General features: G+C 47.2%; 1 protein-coding gene and 1 long non-coding RNA gene across 4 annotated transcripts in view; one reads left to right on the top strand and one right to left on the bottom strand.

Moving 5' to 3' along the window:
- Positions 1–24,563, bottom strand: part of tmod1 (tropomodulin 1) — a 169,392-nt gene that overhangs the window by 21,223 nt on the left and 123,606 nt on the right. For all 3 annotated transcript variants that reach the window (XM_072516957.1, XM_072516958.1, XM_072516956.1), the window contains exons 4-6: positions 16,621–16,740; positions 2,362–2,451; positions 1,609–1,739 (exon numbers count right to left, since the gene is read on the bottom strand). In XM_072516957.1, coding sequence (XP_072373058.1) covers positions 1,609–1,739; positions 2,362–2,451; positions 16,621–16,740 — 341 coding nt within the window. The remainder of the gene's footprint in view (positions 1–1,608; positions 1,740–2,361; positions 2,452–16,620; positions 16,741–24,563) is intronic.
- The window catches only part of LOC140429670 (uncharacterized), a 178,260-nt gene continuing 167,152 nt past the window's right edge, over positions 13,456–24,563 (top strand). The window contains exon 1 of the long non-coding RNA XR_011949166.1: positions 13,456–13,587. This is a non-coding gene — a long non-coding RNA (uncharacterized lncRNA). The remainder of the gene's footprint in view (positions 13,588–24,563) is intronic.

Below are 24,563 nucleotides of genomic sequence, written 5' to 3'. Positions count from 1 at the left end.
TGCACATTGCCCAGAAAGCGGCCGCAGACGTGCAAGATGGGCAGCTCATGGTCACACACCAGCTGCATGTTCATCAAGTGGAACCTCTTTTGGTTCATGAAGATTGGACGGTCATGGGCCGGTGCTTGTAGGGGGACATGCATCCCATCGATCACCCTCTAGACCTGGGACAACCCGGTAACGGTGGCAAACCCCACTGCCCAGGCCTCTTAATGGCCTGTCCCGGTATTCTCCGGTGTGCTCGGTCTACATTGAAGTTGATATATAGGGGCTTTTCACAGTAACTTCATTGCAGTGTTAATGTAAGCCTACTTGTGACAATGAAGATTATTATTATTATATTGTGCCGAGCGGGTATACAGGGCCTCTGTGACAGCATGGATGCACCTCTGCACCAATGTTTGAGATCCCAGACAGGTCTCCACTTGGCACTGGAAGGACCCCGTGGTGTAAATGTTCAGGGTGACCGTCACCTTCGAGGCCACTGAGAGCAGGTGTTCTCACCCATACCCCCGCGGTTCCAGGTGCGTCATGATCCAGCAGATATGCCGTACGGTTCCCCCTGCTCAGCCGGAGCCTTCAGGCGACATGCCCGGTCTGGCAGGTCCTTGAAGGACAGGCACTGCCAGTACACACGAGACCTTAATGCAGTGCCTCCTTCCCAGCTCTTCCTCGGTCTGTTTGGCGGCCGGCTCTCTATCCTCACTGGCTGGATCCTGTTCCACTGAGGCAAGCTCCGCAGCTGCAGGGCCATCCCCGAGCAGCTTGCTCGTACAGCCTCAGTGCATCCCCCAGGGCTGCAGAGGCAAGACAGATGCCAACCATTCCTGGTTGGATCCCTAAATCCATTCTCTGCAGGGGATAAAAGGCAGACATGTTAGCATGGTGTGTACCCCTATGCCCCAACCAGGTCCAACGGGCTAAATGGTGGCCCCGGCCTACACTGCGGCCCCTGCCCCCGCTCGCTGCTTTGGTGCCAATAGTACATCTCTGGATGATGCATCACGTCAATTCTATGAGCCGGATGCGGGACCTGCTCTCTTTGCTGCTGCTTCTGGCCGGAAGAGTCCACACAGCCTATCACCATTTAATAAGTGGCAGTGGTCGCAATTCTCAATGTTAAAGCTAGTAGTGGCTGTTGGGCGCTTCTCCCGCGTTTGGGACCACCATGGGGACGGTGGGGACGATCGCTCCGTGACCCTGCTGGCACCCGCCCGCGACCCACTTGTGAGTCGCGACCCTGAGTTTGAAAACCCCGAGAATTCAAGGTACTAAACTGCCTTTTTCTGTTCCTGTGCAATTAGATGTACTTTCATTTAATAAAATTATATTTGTGAAAATGAAACAAAAATAAGTAAAACTGAAAGAAATAGCTCATTGAACCTCCTTAAAACATACTTAACTAGAATGCATTACCCTGGCTCGCCCCATGACAATCTCTTGGCACCCTCCATGTAATTTGTTATCTCAAGCATTCAAAATGCCTCAACATGGGTCTGTGATATTTACTATGTCTAGTAGTCCCTCCTTATTCTTTGTTCATCAGTTATGTTGAAGAAAAATTTAGCAGTCCGGCTTAGTGAAGAACAACAAAGTGTCTGCAATCACCTTTATATTATTGAGGTTAACCTCCTCAAGCTCAGGGTCATTTTCCATAACTTGCTTTAGGGTTTCTTCCACATCCGTCGAGTTTGGCAGCTCATCTGGAACCGGCTTATACTGAGTGGTTTGAATGACACCTGATCAAGGGAGACAAGCTGAGTGTTGACAAACAGGCACTGCAAAATAATTATTTTCCAACATAAAACTGTTCACCATTAATGCTCGATGAAGTTCAATAATTTAAGCAAAATATCCTATTTATTTAGCAAAATTCTACATGCTGCCGACCAGGACCAATGTTGGAAGCATGGAACATGGGTAAGAATGGTACTAGCTCAGTCACCATTCCAACACCATTCTGTACCCAGATCCAGGAACGTTGGTAAGAATGGCACTAGCTGACAAATACCAAAGTTTCCCCTCAGGAGTGTAAGCAGCTCAACTCTGACACCTACTTGGGCGAGGAGTTACCTCGTCCTGCCATTCTCATTAATGGATATGGCTGTGTGGATGGTAATTACTCAGGCATTTTAAATAGATGGTCAGTCCAGTCAACGCAAAATATCATTCTATCTATAATAGCATTATATAGAAATAATAGATTTAAATACCTAAAATAAACCATTTCATTTTGAACTAGCACTGTACTGAAAATATAGTTACATTTATCAATAACACATTTTCAACCAACCTGGGATCTGACACAGAACAACCCCAGCCTTTAAAATGCTGTTCTACACAACTTTAAATTTTACTCACTGTTCAGGCCTTCCTTGTTCACTATGGTGCTACTGGCAAGGGCTTCATAATATTGCTGGTTGCTCATCAGCGTGTGCATGCCAAGGATGGCTAAAAAGAAAATAAAAAGGCACGCAAGGTTAAAGGAAACCGAGACTGTAAAGTAATTGAACTTCAGGCACTCGATGCAGAAAAGGCAGGAAAAGGTGAACCACATCGCAGCTCAGAAATCAAGAATTAGAAGAGTGCGGATCTTCTCATTCAAATTAACTCTCAGTTAAGTTTGCAAATCACTGACGCCCCAACATTTTCAGCAAATTGACAGCTGTGTTTTTATTTAACTATTACTTCTCAGGATATGGGTGTTGCATTCATTTACCATCCCAGATTGTCCTTATGAAGGTGGCGGTGACCTCCTTTTTTCGATCATTGCAATCTGTGTGACGAAGGCACCTCAACAAGGCTGTTAAATTAGGAACTTGAAGGAATTTGACCCAGTGATAATGAAGGAACAACTTACCCAGTCAGGGTGGTGATACTTCTAATATATATCTGCTTCCATTCTTCTTCCAGAGCAACTTGCATTTATATAACACCTTTAACATAGTAAAACATCCCAAGGTACTTCACAGAATTTGACACCAAGCCGCGTAAGGAGGTATTGGAACCAGAAAGTAAAAGCCTGGTCAAACTATAGAGTGTGTTTTATAGCAGGAGGGAGAGTTAAGAGGCTGATGGTGGAGAGGTTTGATGTATATCTGCATGAAACCACATAAATTATGGTTCCTTCTATTAAGAACATTACAGTATGTAGAATATTGTGTTAAGCTGTAAAAATAGTAACAGAAAAATAAAAACATGACTAAAGGATTGAAGATGATTTTTTTCAATGCTGCAAACTTTATTCTTCTATCACTTGTGCCGACTTGCTAAGAAAGATGCACCATTTAAAACAGAGGAGCGCTGTAATTAGCATCACAATACCTCACTTCTAGATTTTCATTTGATACTATTCAAATTTTACGATCTCAGTAGAGATAAATAACTTTTTTTAAAGAAGTTTGTGTTCCCAGTTATTTTTTTTTTTTAAATTTTTTATTAAGGTTTTCATAAAATATCAATAACAAAATGAAAAAAGAACCCAACAGGGTTAAGTACAAAACACAGTCCAGAAAAGCAACCCTCCATACCCCCCTCCCCCTGTACATAAATAATAAATTAACATTAACACCCCGAATTAACACACCAGGTATATACACCCCCTCAGACCCTTCAGTGTAAATAACAATAACAAAAATAATTATAAAGTAAAGTAAACCCCCCCCCCCACCCCCCGAGTTGCTGCTGCCATTGACCAATGTCTACTGTTCTGCCAGAAAGTCTAAGAACGGATGCCACCGCCTAAAGAACCCTTGTACCGACCCTCTCAAGGCGAATTTCACCCTCTCCAATTTAATGAACTCCGCCATATCGCTGATCCAGGATTCCACGTTTGGGGACCTCGCATCCTTCCACTGAAGAAGAATCCAGGGACGCAAAGGCCAGAATACCGGCCTCTTTTGCCTCCTGCACTCCCGGCTCCTCTGCCACCCCAAATATTGCGAGCCCCCAGCACGGTTTGACCCTGGATCCTACCACCCTCGACACCGTCCTCGCTACGCCTTTCCAAAATTCCTCCAGCGCTGGGCATGCCCAGAACATATGGGTGTGATTTGCTGGGCTCCCTGAGCACCCAACACACCTGTCCTCACCCCCAAAACACCGGCTCATCCTTGTCCCGGTCATGTGTGCCCTGTGCAGCACCTTAAACTGTATGAGGCTGAGCCTCGCGCACGATGAGGAAGAGTTCACCCTCCCTAGGGCATCTGCCCACATCCCTTCCTCAATTTCCTCTCCCAACTCCTCCTCCCACTTACCTTTCACCTCCACCACCGAGGCCTCCTCCTCCTCCTGCATCAGCTGGTAGGTTTCCGAAATCTCCCCCCCCCCCCCCCCCCCGAGAGCACCCTGTCCTGTACTGTGTGTGGCAGTAGCCGCGGGAATTCCACCACCTGCCGTCTGGCAAACGCCCTTACCTGTAAGTACCTGAAGGTGTTCCCCGGGGGGAGCCCGTACTTCTCCTCCAGCTCCCCCCTATGCCGCCTCCACTGCCCCCAAATTTTGAGGGCAGCCGCCACCACCGGGCTCGTGGTATACCTCCCTGGAGGGAACGGCAGCAGCACCCTTGCCAGCGCCCCCAGACTCGTACCCACACAAGATGCCGTCTCCAGCCTCTTCCATGCAGCCCCCTCCCCCTCCATCACCCACTTGCGCACCATCGTCGCATTGGCGGCCCAGTAGTACCCACAGAGGTTGGGCAGCACCAGCCCCCCCCCTATCTCTACTCCGCTCCAGGAACACCCTTCTCACCCTCTGTGTCCCTCGCGTCCACACAAACCCCATTATACTCCTGTTAACCCGCCTAAAAAAAGCCTTCGGGATAAACACGAGGAGGCACAGGAACAGGAACAAAAACCTTGGGAGCACCGTCATTTTGATTGACTGCACCCTACCCGCCAGGGACAGCGGCAACGCGTCCCACCTCTTGAACTCCTCCTCCATTGTGTTACCAGTTATTAACTGAAAGTATTGCACCACAAGATTTCATGTTTAAACAAAAATAATACTGTACATGATGTTGTATTTGGTCCTTTGTACTTTGCGAAGGAACCTACCAAACACTTCGACTTGTCCAAACCAGAATCTTATATTGAGTCTCGTGTGGTAAGATATTAATCTGATAAAAGAGCATGTTATCATGGAGTCTGCTAACTACTCCTCTAGAACTTCCACCTAGCACTGACCATTCACATGTATGTCTTATTACCCTCTCAATCTTCTTCTGAAGGTGGCCAGATGTGTCTCCCCTTATATCGGAGTCACAGATCACATAACCATGCTGGTTGGAGGTCGCACACCATCCATCTATGATATAGCCAATAGACATATCACCACACGCGAGTTAAACAAAGCAAACGCTATAACGTAACACAACGCCACAGATCTTCTAAACTGTGGCAATGCCAATCATGCATTCCAGCTGCTTCCCACCACCAAGTGCCAGAAGCTGTCTCTCTGCCTGTTTCCGGGCTTTTCCAGTTCCAGACACAAACTGACCCTTTCAGTGAGAAGGCACAGATAAACCCAAAACAGAATTTCAAAAAGTATCCTCTTGCAATCCCACTGGGGCCCCCAGGGCACTATGGGCACTGACAGGGAGGAGGAAGTGCTTGAGGCCAACTGGGGCGAACCACCAAGGAGACAACAATAGTCTCCAGTTCTTCTTAAACCCTCCCTCCTGACGCCAGATGAGGGCCTCCCTGGTTCTCCGGGCATGCCGGACCCTTGCCGCTGCCTGTCCTCCATCCTCTGGCTCCTCCTGCGGGTCCTCCCCGTTCGTCCTCCATTCCCTCCTGATCCGCCTCCTCCTCAGATGAGGCCGCATGTCACTCCTCCTCCTCCAGCACGTCGCCCCGCAGATGTGCCTGCTTATGAAGGGCGCAGCAGACCACCACAAAGCGGGAGACCCTCTGGGAGGTGTACTGCATTGCACAACCAGAGTGGTCCAGGCATTGGTACTGCATTTTGCGAAATCCGATGCACTGCTCAATGACAGCACGGGTGGCAACATGGACCTCGTTATATCGGGTCTCCGCCTTCGGTCTCCGTCCTCTGCGTTGGTGTCTTTAGCCAGGACCTCAGCTGGGTCCACTTATCCCCCAAGAGCCAACCCACCATCCTGGGATGGTCCTTGAAGATGCCTGGGATCTCCGAGTGTCCCAGGATGTAGCTGTCATGCACACTCCTTGAGTAGCGTGCACACATGTGTATGATTTGGAGGTGGTGGTTACACACGAGTTGAACATTCAGGGAGTGGAACCCTTTCCGTTAATGAAGGACATCCCTGATGCCCCGGTGCATGCAAGTTAACATACATGCTATCAATTATCACCTGGACCTGGGGCGTCCTGACTATGATGGAGACTCCTGCAGCCCGGGCATCTTCATGGGCGTGGTCCAGCTCAAAATTCATTAAGTCTGATGCCTGGGCATACAAGGCATCCGTGACCTCACAGATGCACTTGTGGGCTGTAGCTTGTGAAATGCCACACAAATCCCCACTCGAGCCCTGGAATGAAACGGTGGCATAGAGGTTCAAGGGCACCGGGAGCGTTTGTTCTCCTCCTCCACGGGATGTCAAGTCCGTGAGGACATGGCACATCCATCTCCTTTGTTGAGACAGAGACTGCTGTGGCACATGCTGTCCATCATCGCCTTGAAAGCCCAACGAAGCCTATACACCTTGGGCCATTGCTGTCGTCCCCCTCTAGGCTCCTCCTCGGCCTACTGGGCTGCCGGGACTTCAGGGTGTGCAGCGGTCCCCTGCACACAGGGTGCCGCCTCTAGCCTGCATCGATGCTGCTGTCTTTTCTGGTTTCTGGGCCCCTGGGCTGCCACCTGCACCGCGAGGGCAACCCCTGTGAGACCGACACCCCCATCAATTTTGGCATCTGTAAGGAATTGGAGAAGGAGAGAGACCACCAATCAGTTAGTACGTCTCCCTGGGACCCGCAAATCCTCCAAGCGTCCCCTACTCTTACATGTCCCGCCTTCTCTCACAGTGCCATCCAGCGAGCCAGTTATCCTGGAGAATCTCGCTCTGCACACTCAGTCCCTCACCCCCCACACACACACATCAGGAGCGCCTGGACCCCAGACCCATGAGGGAACATTAGGGAGACCATGCTCAGGTGCCCTCCCTCATCGACACACTCACCCTTTGGTTGCAAGGATATTGCCCGGTGCAGAAGCCCAGCTCGAGTGTTTGATTGTTGGCTGCTGCCTCTATGATATTGATATTTCTGGAGGTCAGGCAAAGTGTTCAGGCTTCAAAAAAATGGCTCTAAGGACCCGGATTCAATCCCAGCCCCGGGTCACTGTCCGTGTGGGGTTTGCACATTCCCTCCGTGATTGCGTGTGTTTCACCCCCACAACCCAAAGATATGCAGGGTAGGTGAATTGGCCACGCTAAATTGCCCCTTAATTTGAAAAAAAAAAGAATTGGGTACTCTAAATTTATTTCTAAAAATGAAAAAGTTTTTTAAAAACAATAACAAAGATTTTGAAAATCAACTATGCAACATTCCACATATTATGCTAACCATTAAGTAACAAGCAAATGTCACCGTTCCATATTGGTACCAATACAAAGTTACATTAGCCCATTTTCACAAAAAAACAAACACACGATATCATCCCTTGCAGGTTCCTCAATAGAAATGATGGATAAGCCTGAGAATGTGTTATCATGCCCAGAACTTTGTCGTAGAAAAGATCTGTCTATCAATGTGACTTTTTCCACGTGTCAGTGCCATTCTCCGTCCGGGAGCCGCAGCTGTGCAAGCCCTGCCACACGGGCCAATCTCACCGGAACCAAATCCTGTCATCCACTGACGTTCAAGGTGCAGTTGAACATTCTGGAATTCCAGCGTGTTTGACCCTATGGTGCAGCACCAGTTAAATGCAGTAGTCACCACAACAACATCAAAAGCATCAGCAATCTGCAAAAGCATTTCTTTAATGGCATTAGCAATTGGCCCATTTGGAATAATGTTGCGCACTAAGTCCTGTTGCGTCTTCTTGCTTCAAACCAGATTGCCTTCTGTACTCCCCCTGAGCCCACTGTTCCAGGACCCAGATATCTTGGAAACATGTGTCCCTCTATCAAGCTACAGAAAAGGAAAGAAACAGCAACAGCAGCCTCCAGGCACCTGCAGCCACCAGCAGGAGCAGCAGCAAACATAACCTGCAGCTGTGAAGTACTCTTACAACTAACAGGGCCAATTCCTTATTAGCCTACACCTGTGAAGCTAGAGGCTACTCACAGTCAAAGGGAGTTAAAGTGACCATCAGCATATAACCAAGAACAGGGCTCTGTCCTGGAAGTGTTTGAAAGGACAGAGAGGCAGCAGTTCTAGTTGCCTGTTCTGGGTATCCACAATATTTAAAGTTGGCTTGAAGGCATCACAGACGTAAAGCCCCTCACCGTGCCCCCCCCCCCCCCCCCCGGGACCCCCAACCTGGAATGCTACAACCCCCTGACCAAGTCCAACCCCGAGAAGTCCCCCACCTCTCCAACCACTGGTGCAGCAGCTCCAGTGCCCTTGAGCTGCGTGCCCGAAAATGGAAATGACTGGTCATCTCATCAGTTCCCCTCAGCTGCCATTGTGACAGCTTCACATTTTAAAAAAAGGAGTATTAAACAACACGTGCGCGATATCTCGCTGGGGACTTGGTTAATTCCCGGAAGGCCGTTACATTAGACTTCAATCTCACGAGTGGATGGAAATTAATGTGAACTGGGGTTAATGATATCCTCACCATAGTTGGGCGAATCTGGAAATGTGAGCGGGCCGATGAGATGGAAAATCTTGAATGGCGCGAATCCCGATTTTTGGCATTTACTGATATTTAACCGGTGCGTCCATATCCGCGCCAGGTGCAACACCGTGGTTAACTCGTGTCCATTAACTTGTGTCTCTACAGGTTCTACCAGGCCTGAATATTTCCAACATCCACTGCTTTTGCTTGGTGTTTGTTTGATTACGCTACTTTCGCTTTAACTTGGTGCAAACAGTGCAGAAGATCGCAGAATGTTGTCCAGTGGAATTACATTTCCAAGATCTTTTGCTTTATTTAAAAAACATTGTGTTAAAGGCAGGATTCTGTGGCAGCCTTTCAATATCTGAGTCAGTAGGATCTGGATTCAAACGCTGCTCCAGCCAGTTCCTGTAACTGGAGACCAGGCGCCTGATTTTTGCTACCATGGTGGGTAGCTCGAGTCAGGAAATATCCTGTCCCAGCTAACCCGTCTTGATATAAAGGGCACAGTCACACACAATTTTTGCTCCTGATGGTGGCATAATTGAGTCAGGCCTGGAGCCTCTGGAGGCAGTTTGGCAGCAGACATGGAGGCAGAGAGTGTTGAGGTGGGTTGGTGAGAAGGCCTGCCTAGGTTCTCTGAGATTTTTGCCCAGTTTTATAAAAGCCGGTTAGGTCCTCTAACCTTCACCCCAAACATCCACTGACACACTGTAGAAGCCAGGTATTTCGAATACAACTAGTATAGGTAAAAGATAGCTGTTTAAGCATAAATATTAAGCCCCAGTTTTAAATACTCATTTAAAAATGAGAATTTCAGCACCCATAAATTCAGGTCTTCAATAGATACATGAAACAGCATAAAATTCCATCATAGATTAAAACAGTACAGTTGCAAGACAATTTGACACTGCTTGTGCTAATTGTCAAGGACAAGGACTGAATTCCATGGCAACGAGGTGGCAGGAGTCCAGTGCAGTTTGTAAGAGCATTGAATCAAATACATATTTTACCCAATCTTTCTCGATATGAAGTCTCCATTGTTACATTAGCCAAGCTAGCTTAAAACCAGTTTATTGCTGGTAAAGATTAGCAGAATATCACATTCCATAACATGCAGACATGAAACAATTAAAAGCTAATGTTGCACATTGAAGATGGCATCAAATCAAATGTGTTTGAGTCTAACCCAAACCAATTAGGATTATATTGGGGTGTGATTAGATGACGTAAGACAGATATGAAAGTGTATAGCTGAAAAGTTTCCGCCCGCCATTTTAGTCTCTTTTTTCGGGGTGTTAGTCTGTCTTTGTAGTGATGTAGTGTATTTTTGACTTTGAGTTTGAGTTTAGCTGAAGATTAGCTCTCTCTCTCTTCATGTTTCATTTCCAGACTTTGACCTGTTAAAAGTTACTTTCGAGCTGTCTACCTAAGCAAAAAGATAATGGGCGACATTCTCCGACACCCCCGGCCGGGTCGGAGAATCGCCGGGGGTGGGCGTGAATCCCGCCCCTGCCGGTTGCCGAAGTCTCCGGCTCCAGAGATTCGGCGGGGGCGGGAATCGGGCCGCGCCGGTTGGCGGGCCCCCCCCGCTCGATTCTCCGGCCCGGATGGGCCGAAGTCCCACCGATAAGTTGCCTGTCCCGCCGCGTAAATTATATCACCTACCTTACCGGCGGGACAAGGCGGCCTGGGCGGGCTCCGGGGTCCTGGGGCGATCTGGCCCCGGGGGGTGCCCCCACGGTGGCCTGGCCCGCGATCGGGGCCCACCGATCCGCAGGCGGGCCTGTGCCGTGGCGGCACTCTTTCCCTTCCGCCTCCGCCAGGGTCTCCACCATGGCGGAGGCGGAAGAGACACCCTCCACTGCGCATGCATGGGAAACTGTCAGCGGCCGCTGACGCTCCCGCGCATGCGCCGCCCTGAGATGTCATTTCCGCGCCAGCTGGCGGGGCAACAAAGGCCGTTTCTGCCAGCTGGCGGGGCGGAAATTCGTCCGCCGTCGGCCGAGCCTCCACATTGAGGGGCTAGGCCCCCAAAGACGCGGAGCATTCCGCACCTTTGGGGTGGCGCGATGCCCGTCTGATTGGCGCCGTTTTGGGCGCCAGTCGGCGGACATCGCGCCGTTTCGGGAGAATTTCACCCAATGTCTGTAATTCTCTGAAAGCTTCAAATTGTCTACGAATTGCCTTTTAAATGACTTTCAAATTGTAATCAATAGAAGACAAATAAAACAATTATTTTTCGCACTTGAGAAGTTTTAACTGCAAATTTTTGCTGAGTCCCAGTAATCGCAAAGTGCTACTGGTAACCGAATAGTAGAAATAATATAAATTCCTTCAACTTTACACAGTCGAATAATACTAGGAATCCAACACTTGGCGTAGTCCAGAAATATATTAGATCTTACAACTTGTCGTAGTGCGCCAGGACTTTGATTCATCAACTAAGCTTCCCCCACTTGGCGTAGTTCGGCAGGTTAAGATCTTTCAAATTAAAGATTCTAACACACACCTCTCTCATTTCCCGTATCACTTCCATGCCACATCATATCCCCATACCTCTATAGCCACTCACCCAGTATCCATTATGGGGAGACCTCAGGAGCCAGGTGGAGATGAAAACAAATCCTAACAATCTAATATTACTCTCACTCATACACACTTGATATCGAAAACTTGTGAAACCCAAATATTTTAAATCCCAAGTGGTCAATTTGTTACAAAACAAATTCCTATTCAGTAGCCACATCAAAGATTGTTAATCCTTTCAGAGCCTCTCAGAATTGTCATTAAAAAGGTGAACTTAGCCTCCCGCTGAGATAAGTGCCTTTGAAATGTTTGAAACGCAATCAAAAAATTCATAATGGCTCAGCTACAATAACAGCCCTTGGGAAAAGTCAGCAACAAAGTCAATTGAGGCTGCAGAAACAGATGGTAAAATTGTTCTTCAAGCTGCACCAAATGGCCTGTTAACCAATGCACAGCAGTCTACATGTCTTTGTTTTTTCTCGAACTGACAGCTGCAGTTTAGTTAGATTTATTTTTAAACAGCTGGATTTTTAAATCACTTCAGATCATGGTACTTGAAACAGACCTTTTCTGCCCTTCAAGAGTGCGTTCATCCCTCCATCGAAATGTGACACCCACACTCTGGGTTAAGGCCCTCAGAACAGCAAAAATGGGTATGTTTGAACTCAGCACTAATTTCAAACAGCCCTGCTAAGTTTGTGTTTCCTGCTTGTGCAACTCACAGCCCCATCCCCTTTATCCTACTCGCAGTAATGGGATCTGCCAGAAATAGGGGCAGGACGTCAGCAACCTGGTTGAATCCACCATTTTCAAAGGCCTCCAGAGTTGGCCCAACTCCATGAAAGTTTAGCCCTAGAGCTTGGATTCTAAATCTAGCAGGAACCTAATGGGTGGCTTCTATCACCTTTAACGTTTTGGGAACTTCAACAGTCCTAGTATTATAGTAGGGCTAACCATCTTACTGGCTGGTATAAATATTGTTTCAACCATACAAGGAGCATTTATAATAATGATCTTTATTGTCACAAGTTGGCTTACATTAACACTGCAATGACGTTACTGTGAAAATCCCCTAGTCGCCACATTCCGGCACCTCTTCGGGTACACAGAGGGAGAATTCAGAATGTCCAATTCACCTAACAGCATGTCTTTCGGGATTTGTGGGAGGAAACCGGAGCCGCCGGAGGAAACCCACGCAGACACGCGAAGTACGTGCAGACTCCGCACAGACAGTGACCCAAGCCGGGAATCGTGCCTGCGACCCTGGCTGTAGAGCAACAGTCACAGCTTGTCAGACCATTAACCAGTCCCCCAGCCCTTGTGCTACTTCACAGTATCCTCCAGTGTGAGAATATAAAAACCATGCAATGCTAGTTAAAACCTGATAGAACCAGCTTCAAAATCAGGCAAAGGCACCTTCTTCTTTATTAATAAGTTGTGACAGGTCCAATGGTGACAGGTATGAATTGGTCTGTACCAGTTCAGCCAACCTCACTCAGAGATTATTGAAATATTGTCCTCTGTACCCCAGGCCAGGGGGTGGGGGGCTGCTGGAAAATCTCTGGGAAGTATGCGTGATTGGATGAGAACAGGATTGAACTTCACGGTGTTACCCTCCACGGGAGTTACTCTGGACTCCAAAACCACATCCAGCCATCACATTCAGGAGTGAGAAGCGGGAACAGCATTGGGGTAAAAAAATTCTTAGTAACACTCTCTTGTGTCACAGATTGAAATGTTTGCAATAATTATATCTCAACATACTTAAGCTGGAAGGAATTCTTTTATAGTAACAAGATGCTGCAGGTAATAAAAAATGGAGAATTAAATTCCTGTCTGTGCTAATTTTACATTCATGCTTACTCTACCAGTAAATTAGCAGAAAGGAACTTTGCTCAACATGCATTGCGCCAATGTTCTCATTAACCAGATTGAAGTTTCAAAAGGCCAAGCAGACAAATCTCGGAACTATCTTCTGTCTGTTGAACAGGCAGCAGCAGCACATTTTCACAGCAAGAAGCCAGCCCAGAACACATTCACTTAAACAGCAGCACAGCCTGCGACAGTCCTGCATTCACCAGCTGGTACAGTCACACCTTCATGTTCGTACAGTCTCGCGTTCACCAGCTGTGACAAGGCATAAACAATTAAGAATTTCCATGGCTGATGATGATCTTACAATCCAAGACACAATGCGAATGAAATGAGTGATGACATGGGTTTGCGAAAGAACAGACTGAATGCTGAAAAATAAACAGTGAAGATTAATGCACGGTCTGAATTTCTCGTTAAAATTTTGTAAGTTGCATTTTTAATTAATCTACTTCATTCATTTTAATGTGCAGTTATTTTAACATTTATTGTTTTATTTCAACCCCAACTACTCTATCCTCCACTCTCTCCAAGTTGCTGCCAAGGACATCACTGAGGTCCAATTTCTGCCCGTCTCACTCATCGCTCCTAGCCCTCGTTCCTTGAACTTTGTCAATGGATCAAAAATCACTGCGCCTCTCTGCATTTCTCATCAATACGGTTGCTCACTTGTGAACAAGATCCTTTTATCACAGCCTTACTGTGGACAATTGTATTAACATCCTACCTTAGGCTGAAACTTGGCTCCTGGGTGATGGCACCTTGTCCCTTCCGGGGTCTCTCTGCCTGGCTATACTTCCCACCACCATCCTTGCCTTAACCACAGTGATGGTGGCATGGCCATTTAAACCATCAATTGCTCTCTCTCTCTCTCCCTAACTTCTCTGGAGCCTTCTCTTCCTTCAAGCACGTCACCCAGTTATATTTTCCCTTTAATAATCACCAGTCTCCCCAGTGTTTCAGCTGAGAGGGCAAATGGGAGGCAGGACAACTTTGAAAGGCTGACTTCCACTTGTGTGATCAATGTTAATTCTGCTAACAATATTCTACATTACAACACAGTCTCTCTTAAAGATGGACGATGGTTTGGTGAAGTGCGAGTCTGATCCACACTACACCATCTCAGTTTGGGACAAGGGATGAAAGAATCAGAGTGAATGTCATAATTTGAAAAGTGAGGTGGATGCTGTTAATTATATAAAGATTATCCCCATGAGAATTTGACTCATGGGGATAATCTTTATATAATTAACAGCATAACAATAATGTTATGATTTCTTCACTAGACAGAAAAGACAGATATTAAGGATTAAATAAAAGAGTTTAAAACAGTAGAGGGTGAGAAATCTTTGTACTTAGAACTGTGAAATGAACTACACGGGTTAATAATTGAAACAGTGACCATGCCAACATTGAAGGATAGATTAGATAGAGAGGTCAAAGGAAGTGAGAGAAAGGGATATGGGGACAGTGTGGGTATGTGGGATTAGCACTACTGCGACACCCTGGGCGAATGCGTGGTCAATTCCAGCCCCACAGGCCTTAGAGTCCCAACATAAGTGAATTAACCAATAATTTGTGTGTTTGCCTGAGATCTTTGACCCTTGACTGCTCAAATGACTTACAGGCGCCAAATTTGTAAGTAAAACATTTTTTAAAAACTGTTTATTTATAATAAGAAAAGAGCTAAACATGTAATGGAAACAATAGAACAATGGTCTACGAATCTAATTTATTCACCAAACCCATCCCACCCTCTGCACACGCAAGACAGGGACATGGTGGTGGGGTGGGGTGTGTGGAGGAGACGTAGGAAAGGTTAAAAATAACAGGGTTTAAAAGGTCTTAGATGAACCTTTGCTGCTGAGGTGATAATCTTTGTAGTTGCCGATCTTTAAATCACCGGTTAATTTGGATCTTTTAGAATCTGCCCTCAATTAGACCTCACGGGCTGCAGGAATTCCTCCAGAGAGTCACCTTCACTTGTACAGGCCTCCACCAGATTGACTATCAGTCTCACTGAGATAGTATTAGAATTGTCTACCTGAGAGTTTAAAAGAGAGTTTTCCGTCCACTCTGCCTCTGGAACGCTTGTCTGCCCCTTCTGCAGATCATGGTTTTTTTTTCTTTTCTTTTCCACAGTCCAAAGATTTGCAGGTGAGGTGGATTGGCTATGCTAAATTGCCCCTTAATGTGCAGGGATGTGCAGGTTAGGTTATGGGATTATGGGGACAGGTAGGGGTAGCAACTTGTAAATAGGCGGAATGCTCATTCGAAGGGTTGATGCAGACTCGATGGGCTGAACGGCCTCCTTCTGCACTGTCGGGAGTCTATGGAGGAGACATTTGGGGGCCTGGCTTAGCCTATGTCTTTGTTCTGTCCAGTGCCAGGCGGTCCATTCTACATGATTAGACTATTTTACAGTGGGCAACAGTGGCTTGTTGGGCCTTTTCAGAGAGCAGTTAAGAGGCTGGGTCAACCATATTGTTGTGGCTCTGGAGTCATATGCACGTCAGACCAGATAAGAACAAGATATTTCCTTCCCTCAAGGACATTCATCAGTGGCTATGGTGAAGGAACTCTTCCAGCAGATCATGATTAACCGTAGTGAAGAGAAAGTAAAAGGCCCTTTCTTCCTGACCTTAAGAGATCTCAGCGGAAAGCTATCAGCACTATGCCTTCCCCAGCCTTCCAAACAGAGGTTAGGCTTTCACAGACCTGGCTAGAGACTGCTTGCAGCTTGTTAATCAGAGGTTACACTTCACAGGCCTGGCTGGATAGAGTGTTTTAAACCTGCTTCTGGCTGCTCTCGAGATCTAAACAGAACCTGTTCTTCCTAAGGTGTAAGCAGTACTGGATTAAAATGGAGCTAGTGCTTCTTCTTCCCAGAAATCTCTGGGATGCTCCACTAATCACAATCGAGAATAGAGTATGTCCTAGAATCCCAAAAGGGTCGATTTGCTACTAGCCAAGTCCATCAAAAGGATATCACAAGACTATACCACACAACACACTGCACGGAGGGGAATCCACCTGGGCCAGTTCAATTAGCAGCTTGTAGCTGGGGGTTTTAAAAGTCTGTAGTTTAAACCAAAATCTGCAACGTTGCAGCAGCCAGCAAGGCAGTAATTAAAAGGGAAACCAGGAACAGACAAGGATATAAAAGATGTCCCTTACAGAGTGGAGGATAATGTTTGGGCTAAACAGTTTATTTGTGTGTGTAATCATGTAGTTGCAACTCTACACTAAACAAGTAACACAACTTCAATGTGTGTAACACACTCTACAATGCAGAAAGCAAGTTGCTTGGGAAGGCGAGATAAAAGGGACAATTGATGTGGGAGAACAACACACACTCAAAAGAAATAGTTACAAACAAAATCAAAGTGGAAACTACGTCTGTTATACAAAAATTGGCACTGCAAAGTGTATGTTCTCAAAGGGATGAGCATCCTTTACCTGCTATGTCACAAAGTTCCGCATCCGTAGCATTGACCAAGGCCTCTTCCAACTCTGGTTCCAAGGTAACACTGTCAAGTGCTGACTGGACAGGCTTGTCTTTGGGAATCCAAGGTTTCCCTACAATAAAAGTCCATAGAAGAGCTACACATCAGTATATGCAAATTAATGAAAAGAACTATAGCTCACTCCCTAACATCATGTTGGGACTACAGTGATTCAAAGAGATAACCCACCAATACCACCTTCTCAGAGCAGCTAGGGATGGACAATAAATGATAACAAAACACCTCAAAGAAAACGGCAGAATTAATAGATTTTGCAAGAAATCACTTCCATCACTCCTATCTCATGGAGCATATAGTGTGTGGTCCATTGCATGTGCTAAACTCTGGAATCTCAGATACTTCAACCAGTATATCAATCAAGGTTTTACCCAGGTGCCATTAGTTCCAAGACGGATAAAGGACAAACACAAGTAAAGGTTCAATAAGTTTATTAATAATAATACTATTAACCCTTAAATTACCCACATAAAACAAGAGGATACCCCAGATTCAAGTATACGACCCGCAAAAATGGCTTGGTAGGCTGTGAATCTGATCACTGGAATTCCTCTGGCCCGTCTTCACAAAGGTGGTTTTCGCTGGCGGTCTCTTCCTGCTTCCTTCCTTCCTTCTGATCTGGTTAAGGTCACCTCCCATGCTGAGTCTTTGCTGCTGGTGTGTCTGAGATGCGCACCTTTATCCCCATCCCTAACCGCCTTTCCAGAAACTTCTCTGGCTTCCGGCCAATGAGGTCTCAGGCGTGGGTCCCAATACCCAATGGGTTTCTTGATGTCTGCCTGACAGGACACCAGGGCCCGCCCCCAGGTGTCCATCTCCATGGTGTTGCTTACATGTAACCTGCTGCCATATAAGGTAAGGCGGGAACACTAGGTGACAGAAAGTCTGGCCCGATCTGGGCTTCTAACAATAGGCTGGTGCATTTCAATGGGGTGTGATGATCTCCTGCTGGGTCTCAGTACATGATCTTTGATGGGTGATTGATGGGACAGGCCCAGACATGTTTCTGTTTCTTTGTATATTTGACCTTAGTCAAGTCTGGCCTGCCCGAGGTTTGACTGTGTTTGATTTTAATATGCCCAATTCTTTAATTTAGGATCTCCAATTTAATCGGCCTTAAATCTAGGCCCTGATGGGGCAGCACAGTGGCACAGTGGTTAGTGCTGCTGCCTCACGGCGCCGAGGTCCCAGATTCGATCCCAGCTCTGGGTCACTGTCCGTGTGGAGTTTGCACATTCTCCCTGTGTTTGTGTGGGTTTTGCCCCCACAGCCCAAAAGATGTGCAGGGTAGGTGAATTGGCCACGCTAAATTGCCCCTTGATTGGAAAAAATGAATTGGGTACTCTAAATTTATGAAGAACAAAAAAGAAGAAAAAAAACTAGGCCGTGATTATATTACCACAAAACTAATCAAATGATTTCACATGAATGCAGACCTCGTATCGTTTTACAATCCCCACAGAAAGAAGTCACGAGCATGTCTCTGCTGGTCATTTACTAAAGCTTATCCCATTGTCCTGCTTTCCTCTCAATTCACGAACGCTTTTGGGTATGTTTGGCGGGGTGTTTTGCAGTGGTGCAATGCCAAGAAATACCCCGCTAATCAACGTCTCTCTGGGAGCTTCTTGCCACGAGACCTCACAGAGGGATTTCCTGCTGGCGAGCTGATCTCATCAGCTAGAACAGCTGCTCACAGACGGGGCGGCATTTTGGTCAGCAGCCCCAATCTTTCTTCCCCCTTTCAGGCCGCCCTCCAGCTTTGCCAACCCCAACCCCCTCATCCCAAACCTCTCTAGGCTCCCCTCCCGAGAACCACCCTCTCCCCCTCCTCCAATTGGCAAGGTCCCCCCGGACCTGACCCCTGGCAGTGTCAACTTGGCACCCAGGCACTGCAGTACCAGGGTGGCACTGCCAGGGTGCCCAGTTAGAATTACCAGGGCACCAAACTAGCAGTGCCACGATGGCCACATGCCAATGGGAGTGCCAGGGTGCTACCCTGCCCTCTCCGTGATCAGCCCGGGGTCTCTAATGGCCTGCAAGATGTCATCATGCCTGATCTCCGTTTGAGTGGACCAGTATTAAACAGCGCCCTGGCAAGATCTCGCAGACACAGGTGTTGAGCCCGGGCGCTGGGTGAATCTGGCTTCCGGGCATTTAAAGGCTCATTTAGACACGCAGATCAGGATTTTGCCCAGTGAGGGAGAGTTTGTGAGTGCACCGGGCAGAGTGAGTCAGGTGATTTGTGATTGGCTCAGCGTCCAGGGTGGAGCATGTGGGGCTCTCCCGTGATTCATCCGTTGGTCCCGGATCTGTGCCGCCCACAACGGGGTCCCTGAATCGCATGCTACATATTTCAATCTATCCTGCTTCCTTGTTTAACTGTCCTGTCCTTTAAAGATCCTGGGCGGAATTTCCCCCCCCCCCCCCCCCACGCCGGGTGGGAGAATCGCCGGGGCGCCGCGCGAGTCCCGCCATGCCGCCCCAGCACCCACAAGCGATTCTCCCTCCCCCCCCCCAAACCGGCACGGTGAGAATCACGGCTGGTCGCTCGGAGAATCGCCGCTCGCCGTTTGTAACGGGCAAGCGGCGATTCTCCGGCCCAGATGGGCCGAGCGGCCTGCCCAACACGACAGGTTCCCACCGGCGCCGTCCACTCATGGTCGCTGCTGGCGGGAACGCTGGGGGGGGCCGCCTGTGGGGGGCTGAGGGGGGTTCCTGCACCGGTGGGGGGACCCAAAAGGGGTCTGGCCTGCGATTGGTGCCCACCGATCGGCGGGCCGGCCTCTCTGAAGGAGGACCTCCTATCCTCCGCCACCCCGCAAGATCCATCCGACATCTTCTTGCAACCACGCATGTGCGGGTTGGCGCCGGTCAACTTGCGCGTGCGCGGATGACGTCATTTACGCGACGCTGGCCGCGTCATTTACCCGGCACCGCTTTTACGCGGCGGCAAGGCCCGGCGCGCGTAAATGATGTAGCGCCGCTCCTAGCCCCCCGGGGATGGGAGAATAGGGGGCTGGGAGCGGCCTCCGACACCGGAGTGAAACACTCCGGTTTTCACTCCGGTGCCGGGACCTAGTCTCCCAATGGGAGAATTGCGCCGCAGAACTCCTAATTACTTATAATAGTTTACTTGCTGCTGACGGAAGTTTGCAGATTGTTAGGTGCTTGAAAACATAACTCTGGTTCAGAAGCCACTCGCATTTTTTCACATTTTGAGATGTCATGACATGAGTTGGAACCAAAATGTTATTTTTGTTTCCAATTTATTTGCCAATTTCAGAGAGTCAAGACCAAGTATGGATTTCAATAGAAGGAAAGATTGAGAGTGGGGATAATTGGGTCAGAGTGCAGATGAAATTCAGTTCCCATTTTAAAGTTATGTATTCTCTCTTTAATTTTATATATTTCCATTATAAACTCCTATATCCACATTCATAATGAAAACTATCCATGTAAACTTGGCACACTGTAATATAACCTCCTGCCAGTGGTGGCACTGCAACATCTCTCATAGAAGGGCATTATTACCACAAGCCAAGTTTACAGAAGCAGTTTCCATTAAAAGTTCAGACATCGGGCCGGTATGGTGGCGCAGTGGTTAGCACTGCTACTTCACGGCGCCGAGGACCTGGGTTCGAGCCTGGCCTCGTCACTGTCGGTGTGGAGTTTGCACATTCTCCCCGTGTCTGTGTGGGCCTCACCCCCACAAACCCAAAGATGAGCAGGGTAGTTCGAGTGGCCATGCTAAATTGTCCCTTAATTGGGAAAAAAGAATGGTGTACTCTAAATTTTAAAAATAGTTCAGACATCGGAACTTAAAAATTAAGTTGACAGGAGATGTGTACAAATGCAAGGTTGTATAATAATCTTTATTGTCACAAGTAGGCTTACATTAACACTGCAATTAAATAACTGTAAAAAGCCCCTAGTCGCCACACTCTGGCGCCTGTTTAGAGGAAGAATTCAGAATGTCCAAAATACCTAACAGCACATCTTTTGGGACTCGCGGGACGAAATCGGAGCACCCGGAGGAAACCCACGTAGACACGGGTAGAACGTGCAGACTCCGCACAGACAGTGACCCAAGCCGGGAATCAAACCTGGGACCCTGGTGCTGTGAAGCAACAGTGCAAACCATATACGTAATATATCTCAAACAAAATAGCTTTATTTATGATTTTTTTTCCATTGTGGTGAAGACAATTTATTTTTATGTTCGTTCTGGGACATAGTCGCTGGCTGGGCCAGCACTTATTTTTTTTTTATTTAAAAAATAAATTTAGAGTACCCAATTCATTTTTTCCAATTAATGGGCAATTTAGCGTGGTCAATCCACCTACCCTGCACATCTTTTTGTGTTGTGGGAGCGAAACCCACGCAAACACGGGGAGAATGTGCAAACTCCACACGGACAGTCACCTAGAGCCGGGATTGAACCTGGGACCTCGGCGCCGTGAGGCAGCAGTGCTAACCACTGCACCACAGTGCTGCCCTGGGCCAGCATTTATTAACGATCCCTAATTGCCCTAGAGCAGTAGTTAAGAGTCAGCCACGTTGCTATGGATCTAGAGTTATACCTAAGCGAGACCAGGTAGGATGGCAAATTACCTTCCCAAAAGGACATTAGTGAACAAGATGGGTTTTTACGACAATCGACAATGGTCATCATTAGACTTTCAATTCCAGATTTTTTATTGAAATCAAATTTCACAGTCTGCAATGGGGGGATTTGAACCTGGGACCCCAGAGCATTACTCTGGGTCTCTGGCTTACTAGTCCAATGACAATACCACTATACTAACGCCTCCCCACAATACCACTATGGCACCGCCTCCCCAGAACTTGCAGGCTGGATGCTTCAACCGCCACCGGGGACAATCCTGATCAACACTGGCAGCAGCTGGTGAAACACTTTCCAGTTTGGAGGTGGCACGAAGCAAGGCCAAACTGTTTTTTAAAAAATAATTTTTATTAAAGGTTTTCATAAAATATCAATAACAAAATGAGAAAGAAAAAAAGAACCCAACAGGGTTAAGTACAAAACACAATCTAAAAAAGCAATCCCCCAAACCCCTCCCCCCTGTACCTAAATAATAAATTAACATTAACACCCCGACTTAAGACAACAGGTGTATACACCCCCTCAGACCCTTCCAGTGTAAATAACATAAACAAAAATAAAGTAAACCCCCCCCCCCAAGCTGCTGCTGCCATTGACCAATGTCTAGTGTTCTGCCAGAAAGTCTAAGAACGGTTGCCATCGCCTAAAGAACCCTTGTACCGACCCTCTAAAGGCGAAATTCACCCTCTCCAATTTAATGAACCCTGCCATATCGCTGATCCAGGATTCCACGCTTGGGGGCCTCGTATCTTTCCACTGAAGGAGAATCCTTTGCCGAGCTACCAGGGACGCAAAGGCCAGAATTCCGGCCTCTTTCGCCTCCTGCACTCCCGGCTCCTCTGCCACCCCAAATATTGCGAGCCCCCAGCCCGGTTTGACCCTGGATCCTACCACCCTCGACACCGTCCTCGCAAGGCCAAACTGTTGGCCCACAATGATGATTGCTTAAATTCAACAAAAACAAAATCATAGTGGTGAGGTTTTGCAGAACATGGGGGTGGGGTGTCAAGGGTGAGCACAAGATTGACATTAACTGGAATGAACTTGAGCAGCTCATGCACAAATTGAACTAGAGGTGCAGAGTTATTACCCAGAAGTACATGTGTGCACAGGTATTCGCTTTGGTTTTCCCAATCTTTAATTGGAGGGAATTTAGGCTCATCCAGGACAGATGTTGTGAAGAAGTCTAAAGAGATGGTGGTGAAGTCGAGTTGGATGTCCTCAGTCTATATGTGACAGTATCATCTAGCTCAGGGGCTAGGAAAGGGAGTTGATGGTCAGCTGATGGAATGGGGTTGAGAGTGCAGGAGGTGGGCCTCGTGGACAGAATGAACTCGAGGAAGACATGACAGCAACAAGGGGGGAAACTAAAGAAAACCTTGTGCTCACAGTTCAGGCAGGGGGAAGTCTTGGTTTGGCGGGCAGCGGAAAGAAGAGATACGGCAGGGGCAGCTGAACAGATGGCCTCAATCATAGTGGCAACAACGTCCATGGGCTCTGTGCACTTCTTGTTGGAGGACAGTGGAAGGAACAAGGGTTTAAGGAAATGGTTGACAGTGGAGAAAGGAAGCCAGGCGTTATCTTTGCTCTGCAGGATGGCCCGGGAGTGGAATGTTGTCTTGACAGAAGAGAGCAAGCCCCGATAGCATTTGATGTATTTCAGTCTTCACGTCAGATAAACTCAAGCAACTGCCTCTGGAACTGGACGTGACTGTGGAAGGAACAGTTAAGGTGGGAGAGTGTGAGGGTTTTCAAACTGGAAATCTTGAACATTCAACTGTAATGCTGAGGACTAAATTTAGCACAATGATCCATCAGTTACCAGGAAATTCAGAGTAACTTGAGAATAGAAAGAGTGGGGGGTTGGTTGGTGGCTGACTCAAACAGAGGCTCGCTTGGAGCAATGTGCAATATAACACCTTTCGACAACTGGCTGGCAGATCTCTTCAAGAAAGAAATACACAGCTGAGGACGGAATGCAGTCATAGCTATTTCTGTCGAGGCAGAGGAGCAGCCGTTAGATGACTGGAGAACAATTGCAAGATAAATTATATCGCAACAAGTGTTACCAGCACACAAGGTGACTCAAGGTGAAAATTATTTACCCAGTTCAATAAACTAACTTTACAAAATCACCGGTACAGTAACCCCTGCTCAATTAAACAACAAAATAATTGGCTAACTCCAACCACGCACTGGTGATCATGAATACACGGATGGCCAATTCACAAAACATCACAATAATTTGTACTTGTGTAGCTCTTTAACGAAGAAAAACATTTCGGGGGCGGGGGAGGGTGGCTTCAGGGAAAGACAGCAGAGGAGCAGGAGAGGTTCTAAAAAGTGGGCAAGGAAGTGGATTTCACACAAAGGCTTCCAAAGGCAGAAAACGGCAGAAAACGGTAACAAGCCACAAGCATTTAGGGAGATCTCAAGAGAACGGGAATATGACGGGTAATGGCTATCACTTTTGAAAACAATATATGTAGAATCCAATGAAGAAAGTCACTTAATATTGTTTATGGGGAAAAGCTGAATGGTATTATTTTACAGACACAACAGGTTATATTTTGGAAAAATATAATAAAATTGTTTATTTTCTCCCCATGAGGCCTCACACCCCTAGAAACTAAGGGTTTAGAGCCAATAAATGAACAACAAAAACTGTATTGACAGCACACTTTGTAATTTGCACCAATAGTGATAGTTAAACTGGCGAATGGATACACATTAGGTTATGTACCTGACAAGCATTCCATTTTATAAAAGACTTTATAACATACCATGCCTGTTCAACAGTATCTTGCGGAATTCTGTAGGCCAACGGATAAATTGTAAAACACTTGCTTTATCTTTTAGGCAACCCAAGATGATTATAAATCCTAGTGTTATAATTAAGTGGTTTATAGGATTGTAATGTTTTGGGACTATGTCTTTAATTTAGGGTAATATGAAGGGGTCCATGTGACCTGTTCTGAAGTCTGCCTGGCAACAAGCCTGGGTAGTTTGATTGTAAAAGATTAAATGATGTTCAGATTATACTACTGGGAAGAAGGTGCCAGGTATAATGCTAGGGGACACGATGGCAGTGGTGAGCACTGCTGCCAGGAACCCGGGCTCAATTTCTGGCCTTGGGTGACTGGCTTTTTGTGTGGAGTTTGCACATCCCCCCCCCCCCCCCCCCGCAAAGGAGGATTTACAATGAAACGCACACCACTGCAGCGCGGGGCCGCGGCAATGGGGGGACCCCCTTA

This window comes from Scyliorhinus torazame, chromosome 9, assembly GCF_047496885.1.
Source record: "Scyliorhinus torazame isolate Kashiwa2021f chromosome 9, sScyTor2.1, whole genome shotgun sequence".
Classification (NCBI taxonomy): Eukaryota; Metazoa; Chordata; class Chondrichthyes; order Carcharhiniformes; family Scyliorhinidae; genus Scyliorhinus; species Scyliorhinus torazame.
Note: the sequence above shows the minus strand (reverse complement) of the source record. Positions and strands in the feature narration are given on the sequence as shown.